The following is an 11,693-nucleotide window of genomic DNA, read 5'->3' as shown; positions in this document are numbered from 1 at the left end:
GAACCCAGCTAGCTGTGTCCTGATGTGGTTGGAGATAGTTCACCTGCCCTCAAGGGTGTGGGCAAGCCACAAAATGCTTTGCACCACTTGGTCCAAAATTGTGCCCTTAATTTTGGTTGGTGCTGCCCTCTCCAGTTTTAGCAAATGTTTTATTTGTTTCTTTGTTTTTCTTAAGGTATACAAACAACAAGAACCCAAGAGGAAATATTTAGAATAATGTAGCAGACAGAGGAGTCAATCTAGTTTCTTTGCTCATTTGAGCAGGGTACTCTCTGGTGAGTGTCAATATTTGCATAAGGAACATCAGAGTTGTACTTAACAGTCTTAGCTGTGGCATTTCCCACTATCGATTGCAACTGCCCGAACCCAGCTCTAAGGCATTTCAGCAGGCATGAGCTAGGATGTAGCTGTGTTCCCCCTGGGAGCAATGATATATTACCACTCTCTTTAAATGAACCTGGAGAAATAATATACATATTTAACAGAAACTACTGGCTCTAACTGACTGCAAAGGAATTTCAGCGGTTGCAGAAGTGCAAATCAACATAATCTCTCCGTGACTAGACTGAAAATCAGGTACTAAAAGTGAGTTATGCATACAAAAGATTATTTACAAACACATTCATGAATTTGCATTTCTATTCTGTCCTCATGCTCCTCCATTTGTGGCTTGTTTTTTTTTTTAAGTTTGGGCTGGCAAATACAGACATTTGCTGAAGGACTGTGTGTAAAATCAAGAACAGCAGATATCTTTCCCACCATCACCCTGACCCTCAAAACAGTGGTATATCTTCCCAGAGGTGTGAAAGGGAAAGGCCACAGGCAGACAGCACCAGGGGGTTATTTCCAGTAAGAACCGGGAGGCTGTAGTACTGCCATGAGACATCATTTAACTTTCTAAGCACAGTTGATATTTCCAAACTGGTGAATGCCATGCAGCTGAGAGATACCCGAGATGGCTCTAAAAGAGCTCTTCCCAGAAACAGGAGCTCTGTGTGGTCTTGTTAGTGTCGTTGAAGGTCTTCTTTGCAGTCAGGTTAGAGTAGTACGTATGATTACAGGTGGAGCCAGCCAGCCCCTGGGATGAATTAATATGTGACAATGGCATCATGACACCAACCAAGCAGTTGAGGTACCAGGTCTGTGCCAACAAGCACCAGCAAGGCATGAAGGGCACAACTCAAAGATCACCGATACCTTGGTGGGCCCTTAGGCTTCAGATGTGGTTACACAGATAGCCTAACCCAGTTGTTTGTAATAAATAAATCCCACCTCTAGTGACAAACCACAGCAATTCACAGCCCCTCAGCTTTGCACAAAGATACATTTAGTTCTTGAAGGCGTTTGGGCTGTATAGCCAGAGTTATTCATGCCTGACAGAAAAGGTAAGCAGCCAGCAGGTAAACCATGGTGTTCCTCCTGCAGTAAGAAGCAGAAGAGGAAAGCACCATGAATGCATGAAGGGTGTAAAGGCTACCGCTAGGAGCCTGCCTGGCTTTCCCATGTGGAGAACTTGCTTTCTTCCCAGCTCTGATTTCTTTTATTCATTAACATATAACTTCTCTGGGTAGGAAACAGGCCATGTGATAGGCCACGCCCTCTGACAGAAGCCCAGCCTCAAAGATCATCCATGTCTGTTATGTTCCAAGATTTAGTATAATTCATAAATAAGCTCCCATCAGCATGTGTTGATTACTCCTCTTCCTGGTAATTTCAGAGGAAGAGATTCTGTTCAGCCACAAAGCATAGTAGGCTATGAAGACATAAAGCAGGCTGCTGGCTTGTTTTGATCACATCTCTCCTGTCCAGAAAACATAAAAAATAATCCTTTCCTTTTTTTTTTTTTCTTGAGCTCCTACTCAGAAATACTTTTCAAACTCAAGCACTGACTATATTCAGTCAGTTGCACAGCAAGGCAACTGCCAATGCCTGTGGGCAGATAGCAGAGCACCAGCTGAAGAGCCCACCAGCTTGAGCTGCTTATGCTGCCCTCACTTCAGCCTCCACACATCACACTGCTGAGTTCCCATCAGCTCATTGGGCTAGAAAGTTAACAGGCTGGAGCTTTCTCCATAGCTTGCTTTTTCTTGGGAGAGAATAATTTCTGTGCGTGCTGAACCAGTTTGCCCTGGTTGCCCTAGGGACCATGGGGTATCAGAATGACAAGCCAGTGCCTCTGAATTATTTACTCCAACTCACATGAACTTGCATTTTTCTTCCTTTTTTGCATAGTCACCATGATGCCTGCCACTCCACAAGTAAGCTGGGGATGACACAGGCAATGAGGTTGCTCGAGGTGATTATAACAAAACATGAAAAGGCATTTACCCATGTCCTTTCAGCAGCATTTTATTTCATTTTAATTTATTACTGTGTAACGGAACACCCCTGAGATTTTACCAAAGCTGTTTTGGGCAGCGTGGAGCAGTCTGGGTGCAACAGAGAAATGGCTGAGCAGTACCTCTGCCCATGCCTCCCAGTCAGTTGGGTTTCACATTCAGTGGGGTTTGAGCTGACTGGAGCTGTGCCTTGGGGAAAGAACAAGTGAGGGCAAAATGTTTTGCAGCACTGACCTGGTAACATTTGCCTTAGTGGTCTTAGCAGTCCTTCTGTCACAATGGACTGGTGGGATTTGGGACCATTCAGTCAGTTTCTGGAGTTTCCTTTAACAGATGGGTTCATGCTTTTTCTGGAGGCTTTCTGTGAACAGGTCAGAAAACTGTCTCCCTGCCTCACCACTGTCATGATAGGACGTGCAGCAATTGGGAGCCCAAGAGAGAGAGACATTCGTGAATGAGGTGTTTGACATCCAAAGCTAAAGGTATGATTTGTACCCACTGAAGCAGACAAAAGAAACTCTCTTTACTCTCCACCTCCCCAAGAGAAAGCTTAAACAAAGTGGTCAGGGAGGCTGAGAATCAGGAAGGAAAGTGTCTGCTTGGGCTCAGTTTTCACTTTGCACTCTCTTGAATTCAGAATCATGTATTGTGTCTCCTCTGCACCTAGCAAGACCTCAATCACGTTTTCACGTTGACATTCCTAACACACAGAGGCTGACTGGGAGAGACAAGGCCAAGCCAGTTTAAAGACAGCCGATGCCCCTGATACAGACCCCCTGCTCAGCAAATGAGGCTGTACGGAGACTGAACACAAATGTGTTCCTTTACCACAGAAGGTCAGTAAGATAAAAATAACCCCCAAAAGCCTACATTCATCTTGGAAGTCCAGTGCTGAGCCAGGAAAAATGATAATAAGAAAACACAACAGTTCCTCAGAGCAACCCTAAAATAATGGTTTATAAATGGACAAAGGGGGAGGAGAAGGGCTATTTTATCACTATTCTACAAGCATTCAGAGGAAATAAATTGGGGTCCATTTGACAGACAGCTCTCAAAAGCCAAAACATGCCAAATATAATGCTGAATTTCCCTAAATACAAAACATGCCAGCAACCTTTTAATACCTGTGCTTTTTTGCTCCCCTTGCATTGTTTAGCCTTTGCCCCATGATAGTTATTTGCCTTTCTGGAGAGCTTAATCAGGAGCTATTAGAGGCAGTCACTCTCCAAGCTGTATAACGTTAAAAGTCCATTAGCTCACCCCAAGCAAGGCTGGCAGAAGGCAGATGTACTTGCTGAAGATGAACAAGCTATTTGCATGCTGAGTATTTGTAAGCAGGGAGCAATGCCAGGAGAAGCTGAACATTATTGCACTCAGCTGCCCGGTGACCTTCCAAACATAGAAAATAGTGGCAAAATGTATCCAGAGCTGAACCTGCAAAAAGGTCCAGATGGATGTTTTTAAGCAAATCTAGGCACCAATTATGCACACCTGTAAAAACAAACAAACAAAAAGGGATGTGAGAAATAATAGTTAGCAAAGTCTATCTTTCCATTTCCCTCTGCTGCATTCACTTGCATTATGCATGGCTGCTTGCATTATGCATGGGTTAATAAAATATGACAGAGGGCTGCTTACTTCTGATCACAGTCAGCTCCATCCAGGAAAATGCATGCGCTTAGTTTCAAGCATATTTAAAAATCCCAATGGACTTCAATGGGATTTGGGCCCTGTCCTGTGACCCTCTAGCCCCAGCAAAACCTCCTGGACAGTTCTTTCCCATTACCCAACTGCCATCTGCATTCATGCAGGAAGCAGATTGGCAAGAAACCTAAGCAAACCTTCTCTACAGAAATGTTATCAGGGACTGCAGCTGAGTGAAACCAGTGGCAGCCTCTGGAGAGCAGAGTAATGGGACTTCAGGAATCTCAGGCTTTCTAAGGCTTTTAAGCAGTAATTTTTCCCTGTAACCTCAGATTTACCAGAAAATTTAACCAGGAAACCACTAGATACTGGTGGATACTCAGCACCAGGACAACATCTTGTGTGAAGCCAGCTACCCTGTACATGTTTTAGAGCAAAGTGCCCACAGGGAAAGTTTGGAGATAATTTTTTATGTCCCACAACACAGGCCAACAGAAGTTGAGCTGAGGACACATCTCACATCAAGAGTGCCTGTTTCAGTCACTGCCCTGTCAATCTGTAGCAGATAAAACAGTATTTCACAGTCTTCTAACACCTTCCATAAGAGGACCAAGAAGTGGAAGGGCACAGAGCTCACAGAAGGGCACAGTAAAGCCTAGGACTACCATAGCTGCCAAAACAAGGTTGCTCTTCACTGGAACAAGACAATAAGGAAAAAACCCAAGAATTTAGGTCAAAATCAGAGCTATTTCTCACAGTGACAGAAGGACAAAAGAAAAGAAAGATAATTTTAAACAGCTCTTTCTATGGCTTTTGGGGACTGGCTTCTATTAGGATCAGTGTATGGGTAAAATCCTGCCAGCATTTTGCTGAATCTCCTGCAAAGAATGACTCTGATGCTCAGTTGTACTTTTCTAGTTACAGCACCAACACTTCTTCAGGTTAGTGTACTGGAAAACAGATAAACTGATTTATCACAGCCAGCCAGAAGTGACTGAGGCTTCACATAACATGCTTGAAGGAGCAGAGACTGCAGGCTTTCACAAAGGTCTTGGGGTATTTGTTGTTCCTTTCTGCTCTCCCCACCATAGCCCAGAGAGCAGCTGGTTGGTGTTTCTGTCAATTCTGCAGCAGCTCAGATGACCCCTTGAAGACGTGACATGTTCTTCAGTGTCTCCCAGAAGTGACAACTGGAACCAGTCAGATTAGTTGCTCCTCCCATTGTGTAGCTGGACACAATCCCTATGGAAAAAGCAGAGGTAAAAGCTTGTGCATTAGTAGGACCAGGATGCCCACACTGAGAAAGAGAAGTGGAGCCTCCAAAGGGCACTTTTTCTTCCTCCTCACCTTTCTGTTGCCTCAAGGCCAGGCCTTCTTGGCTGGGCCTCTACTCCTTTTAGCACTGCAGGGGCAGTAATATGCAGACACAGAAATGAGACCTTCTACATTCTGACCCATGCAGCCATCCCCCCAGTAACTGTCCCAGTTCTTTTGCAGCATCACCTGCCAATAGGGAGAAGTTAGCAGGAAGGTCATGGGCAAAATCAACTAATGAGAAAAAGCAAAATGTCCTTCTTAACCTTAGCTCACGGTACTCACGTCTTCTCTTCATGTCAGTAGGAAAGATGACACTACTGCTAGTTTAAAGCAAATCCTCTTACTCCAGTGTTTGTCAGATTGGCCAAGCCTTGAACTCAATGGCATTGGGTGCTTGTATGAGGGACATCCAAAAACTCCCCAATAGGAAAAGCACTGCAGTTCCCTTGAAACTTGCAGGGAGGAGTGAAGAACATTAGGTTGTTGGTATCTAAACCCACTCACTACTTTGAAATCCCAGAGTCCTGTGCATTTTGCAGGTCTGTCCCCAGCATATACTCAAAGGCAAAAGGCAACACTAGGAGAAGGAGGAAACAGAGCCTTTGATGTTCTCTGATACACAAAGCAAACGTCAAATCTCTGGGCTGGCAAACCACGACATTAAGCTGAGTTGCAGTGTGTTGAAAGGGCCAAATACGAGACTGTGATTCCAAACCTCCTGGTGATTAGGATTCTGCCTCCCTGGAAGGCAGACAGTCCCATCAGATGATATAGCATGCTTTCAGACCTACCTGGGAAATGGCTTTCTAGTCCAGTAAAAAGCCAAGGTTCTTCTCCCTCCTCCCACAGACACACACACATTTTCCTCATAATGCAGGAAGAACAAGATGGATACTTTTCAAAAGGTTTTTTAATTAAAACAAAACAAAACAAAAAAAGGAGCACACATCAGAGCCTGACATGGGCTTGCCAAACTGCTGGTCATTGGGACACTGAACTGGCATTAGGAAGGCTGAGAGCTGTGTTTTTGCATAACTCAGGAGCACTGGCACAGATACTGGGACTCCTGGGAAAGTGCTCTGCCTGCCAGGCTACCACTGCTTTGTGTTGAGAGGTCTTTCTCACATGGTGATGGGAAACTTCATCTTGGAGCCCAGACTCTTGCCCACAGATAGAAGTCCCAGAGACTAGGCAAAAGACCATTTCAATGAATCTGCATTTTCCAAGCACTTCTGGAGAGGATTCCCAGTTGGTTCTCCTGCCTTCCCTGGCAGGTTACACAGGTTTCAAGAGACTCATCTTTGGCAATAGCCACACTAGTAGGACCTGGTTCTGCTTCCATGGAAGTCAACATGTCTCTCTCTCTGGGCCATAACCACAGCTGTACCAGGGCTGATGATCACCAGTCAGTTGTGCTTTAAATAAAGATCCTCATGCAGTCCTTCTCGCCAGCAACTTCTGACAGCTTCTTCAGTCTCATGTGAGTGTGTACCAGTAAATTCAGGTAAACGTGAACATCTTGGCTGCAGCAATAGGGTGAAGTTTTAAAATAAGCCCAAGAGATGGAAAGCCAAAGTTTTGTTTTGAGACATGACTTTAGCACTAGATCAGGTATCAAAACCTCTCTGCTATCTAATAAAGTAATGCAGTTTCCAAAGCTGCTGGTGTTGCTCCACCAGCCTGGTATCTTTACCAGAATGGCTGGGCTAAAAAAGTGACACATTTTTCATACACGATTTTTATCTGTTAGAATTTGCTAGATATGAGCCTCATTTATCTGTCAAATATTTAAAAAATACTTTGACCTGCTCTAATAATCAGATTTTAAAACATGCATCAAGTTTGGATCAGAACAGCTTCTCTGGGATAACCAATAAGCCCAAATTGCTGATGTAAGGCCTAAATATCAGTCACTGGCCAGCCAGCCACAAAAAGCCACTCTATCCTTGAACTCTTGGAATGATTTTTGGCTCAGACTAACCCTTATTACCATACACCTTATCCTACACAAAAAAGGAAAGCGTATGTGTTTTTCAAGTCTACTGTTGCACCAAAAGTTTACATACAAACACAACTTCTGCAAACATGAGACCTAAGCAGGGTCTCATATGTTCCAGGGTAAGTCAGAAAGTCCACAGGAGTCAAGGGAATGGTAACTACCATAAAAGATCAGGCCTAATACATGCATTACAGAGGCAAAGTAGCTCCTTTGCTCGAAGTATGGATGATTCTTTTTGCACATACCACTGCTTTAGCATTACACCCTTATCTAATGGTAAACCTGTTTCAACAACATGCAATACATATTAATGCAATATGCACTGCAACACACGATACTCATCCAAAGAAATATGCCAATGCAAAAATCTGAGTTCTCACACACAGCAAGGCTAACAAGGAAGAGCCTTTTGCAAACGACAATCAAGAAATCACCTGAAACCATGAGACCCAAGAGGCCTCAAGCAATCTGCAATACTGAGACCTAATAATAGATGCTAATTCATGAAAGAAACACAAACAGTGGGACTGAGGTAATGGCAGAGATTTCATTAGTGCAATTAACATTTATAATGGTATGTTCTTTAATAGAATTTAAATAAGGCTTTGAATAATTACACACACTAAAACTAACATTCCATAACCTTATTCCACATGGAAAAGCAGCAGAAACAACCTTCTGGAATATACAAGGTCCAAATATGAACAATTACATTCAAAAAGTAGATCAAAACAGAAACAACTCTTTCCCTCAAAAGCTGCATCATCATCTTTGAAGTCAACATTCTCCTAGAGTGTGAGAAGTATGAAGAACAGATGAACTGAGCTTCCGCCCAGTAGATTTGGCCTTGTTAAATTACCAGTAGTTCTTTCCAACCCAGAGTCTCTCCTCATTTCTTTAGGGTGATGGAAGCTCATGGAAACAGAAGTGAATTTCTGAAGCAACGGAAGGTGAGTTGTCCCTTCTCCAGGCCCAAAAATGTACATAAATTATGGGAGCTTGAAAAAAATTTTTACATTACACTGTGGTATGTGAGTTCATGGTGCATGTTATCCTTTAGAAACTACTCACTGGGTGGGTGAAAAAAAAATCAAAGCAGCATATGAAGTTGTAATACACTGTTTCAAAATCTGCACCAACCTGCAGAACCAGGAATTACAGTTTATTCAGATTGTTCTCGATGGATCCAATCCATGCTGGATATGTAAAAAACAAGAGACTAAGTCACCAAGGAAAACCAAATGAAAAAACCTGCACACTGTAAGAGTTTTTTTAAAAAATGAAACAAAAGAAAATAATCCCAATAAACACTGACGAAAGCTCAGAAAAATTTATCATCAATTCTGAAGTGGGGCCTCGTGACATCATCTGGGTTAATGAAGACAGAGATGGATTTCCCAGGGTTCTCAGTCACTAGCTGCTGCAACTTTTTGGCTAGTCGGTCATCAGGCTGGTTGGTGTCCCCTCCATCTGACTGAGGAGAGGGGATGCTGGTGGTGCTGCCCCGGCGCTGGAGCTCCAGCGTTAGCCGGTTGGCTGCTTTGACGTGTTCAATGGCAGTCCGGAGGTGTTCGGCGGGGTCTGAGCGGACCGAGGAGAGCTTCCGCGCGTGGAGCATGACGGTCTCTTCAGAGAGGTGCTCCAGCATGTTGCACTGGGGGATGAAATAGTTAGGGCACATCTTGTTGACCAAGCAGTGCTGGAGATCGTCAATTAGACCCAGGAGGAAATGGGCTGCGTAATCCTCCTGGGCCAAGTAGCTGGCTGGTAGCCTGTCACAAGCCCACAGCATCATGCTCCGCAAGTGATAGGGACTGATGGCTTTGGGGCGGGACAGCAATTTGATGATTATAGCTTTGCAGGCCTGATAGGCTTGCATGAGGCTGCTGGAGATGCATTTTTTCAGCTGCACTTCACTTCTGGCAAATGACAGCCTCCATTCATTGTCCTTCTTCCCCTTGTAGGAACATGCAGGCACTAAATAAAACCCACTTATGACTTCCTCCTCTGTGATCTTCCCATCCCAGAAGTGGTTCTCCATCAGCCAGCTCTGGGCCACAGCTGGCCAGCCTTTGAAAGACACCACAGGGACAATGTCGTACAGCATGCGGCTGCTGCCCACTCCCAAAATGATGGAAATGATTGTCCCATTCTTTTCTACCTTCTCTACCTTTGGCATCCCTCGCTGGGGCTTCTTCTGGATCTCAGAGAGGACAATGCTAATGGAGTCATAGAACCAGTCTGCAACCTTTGTTGGAGAGAAGAAGTAATTGGTAGCTCCATTGATATGGTCCACGATTGTGCAGCAGTCCTTCCACTTGCTGATAGTTCCTTCATCAAACAGACGCAGGCTGAGCCAGGAGTGGCACAAGGCCGAGTGGCGCATGTCCAGCGTCACTGGCTGGTTGCGGTCGTGCAGCTTCAGCGCGGGCACAAGCAGGGTGAAGTCCATGTCATAGTCTGTGCCCCGTGCATAGACATTCAGCTCATCAAGGTCAATGTCCACCACACCTTCCCTCACACCACCCGAAAGCAGCAGGTACTCATTGGCTACAGGCAGCTTCTGGTCAAGTTTTTGAACCATGCCTGAAAAAGAGAGAAAAAGGAGTTCTTTCAAACAGATCTGGGATGTGGGATTTAACCAGGCCCAGCAGGAAAAATAGCAACCAGAGGTATCCATCACTGCTTATGTAACACAAATGTACTACAGGTCCAATGTTCAGCCAACCTTTAGTCCCACCTGACTCAAGGACCTTTCTGCACTCGTGGGAATGGGTGAAGTCCATCCTAAACAGCATGCTGGAAGCAACAGACAAAAAATAGAAACCTCTGGTAAAACACAGCAAACCTACTTCCAAGACTAAAATTTAACCTATTTAAACACTCTCTAAACCTGATTTTCACCATATTGTCCCTAATTTCCATAGTATTCAAATGCTTTCCCAACACATCAAAAAGAAAAGATAATTAGTTGACCCACTGTTCTTGGTTTCTCTCTGATACAAGAAAAAAGCTGGACCAGTATCAGGGGGCTGGTTTGTGCATGAGTGAATGAGTAGCTACAAATGTTAGTTCAAGCAGGTCTGATTTTACAATTTGCTTTACATTCACTGATGAACAAGGCACCATACACAAAGGCAACATGTCCTCTTCTTACAGGGGAATGGAGGTTGGTTAAATTACTAGGAAATTATAGGGCCAGCTCCAAAATTGCTTCTTCAAGCTATAATGATGGTATCATGCTATAATATATCTGATCACCTCCCCACAGCACAGAAATGTAGACAGACTTTTATATTCATCACCAAAACCAGACACCTTCACCTCTCCCTGCACCAGTCGGGCACAGCCAGTTTTTCACTATGTATTCTACATATCCCACTAAACTCTGCTCACAGAGCACGAACAGCAGACTGAGAAGAGACTCCATGCAGTAGCTGAGCTATTAGCACCTCATTCAGTGTCCAAATTAAGCTTAAAATAGAGCTCTGCGCTTTCACTGCTCTGCAGTCTGCTTCAGCTATCTGGGTGGCTTCACTCCTGGTGTTCATCTTGTGGATAAATGCTCTTAATTCCTTCCCAGCCTCAGCTCAGACAACACACCCAGGTTCCAGAGAAACTGGGCCAGTGACTCTGAATGGAGAACCTGTATCTCTTTATAAGCACTGCAAAAGGGATATATCATTATTTCTGACAAGCACACATGTACTAGTTTTTGTTGGCATCTGTTACTTACTCCACCTTTCAAAAGACACTTTAGTTTGACTACATCAAGAGTGCTCAAATGGAGACGTTCTATTATGAGGAAGCCAGTCTAAGAGAGACCTCAGTAGGAACAACTAGCCAGAGGCATGATGAGGTGAGCCAGAGTGCTGCCAATCACACTGTCAGACAGGGAACCACAGACAGATACATCAGGAGAGTTTCTTTACTGAAATGCTGGTACAAATGACCAAGCACCAGAGTCCACGAACCCATCCTGGCATAGCTCCACATACTGTAGAGCCTTTCCTGAGTTAATGCATCTCCACGGGATCAGAGCTACTGCCTGAACTGAGTGGGTCTCCTTTGCAGAGTGCAGCAGCACCATCCCAATCACCAAGCCTGGGTGGTAATGCAGCACTTTCAGAGAGACTCACCTGTCCTTTCTTGCATTTTGGGAAAGGGGCAAGGAAACACCATCTGCATGCACACAGGTAAACGCTGACTGGAGCAAAATCTAAAGTTATGCTAACATTGATTCCTTGGAAGAGCCAAGGAGACTGTAGGAAGAGGCCTGTGTGAAGGGGAATGAGTCTTCCGGCAATAGTCAGGATAGCTGTGAAATTCTTCACGTGAAATTCCTTGTTAAATATGCTCTACCTGTTTTATTGCTTCCAAGAGCACTGGAGAGA

At 44.4% G+C, this 11,693-nt stretch overlaps 1 protein-coding gene across 9 annotated transcripts in view; it reads right to left on the bottom strand.

Moving 5' to 3' along the window:
- Nucleotides 1–7,832: 7,832 nt before the first annotated feature.
- MB21D2 (Mab-21 domain containing 2) overlaps nucleotides 7,833–11,693 on the bottom strand; it is an 89,207-nt gene continuing 85,346 nt past the window's right edge. For 8 of the 9 annotated variants that reach the window (XM_071752279.1, XM_071752276.1, XM_071752275.1 and 5 more), the window contains one exon: nucleotides 7,833–9,885. In XM_071752279.1, the coding sequence (XP_071608380.1) occupies nucleotides 8,621–9,883 (1,263 nt within the window). In that variant the 5' untranslated portion in view covers nucleotides 9,884–9,885 and the 3' untranslated portion in view covers nucleotides 7,833–8,620. Of the gene's footprint in view, nucleotides 9,886–11,040; nucleotides 11,197–11,693 lie in introns of those variants that run through there. The other variant, XM_071752282.1, reaches the window with a different exon arrangement.

The sequence above is a fragment of the Heliangelus exortis genome, chromosome 9, assembly GCF_036169615.1.
Source record: "Heliangelus exortis chromosome 9, bHelExo1.hap1, whole genome shotgun sequence".
NCBI lineage: Eukaryota > Metazoa > Chordata > Aves > Apodiformes > Trochilidae > Heliangelus > Heliangelus exortis.
This window is presented reverse-complemented; position numbering and strand designations above follow the sequence as displayed.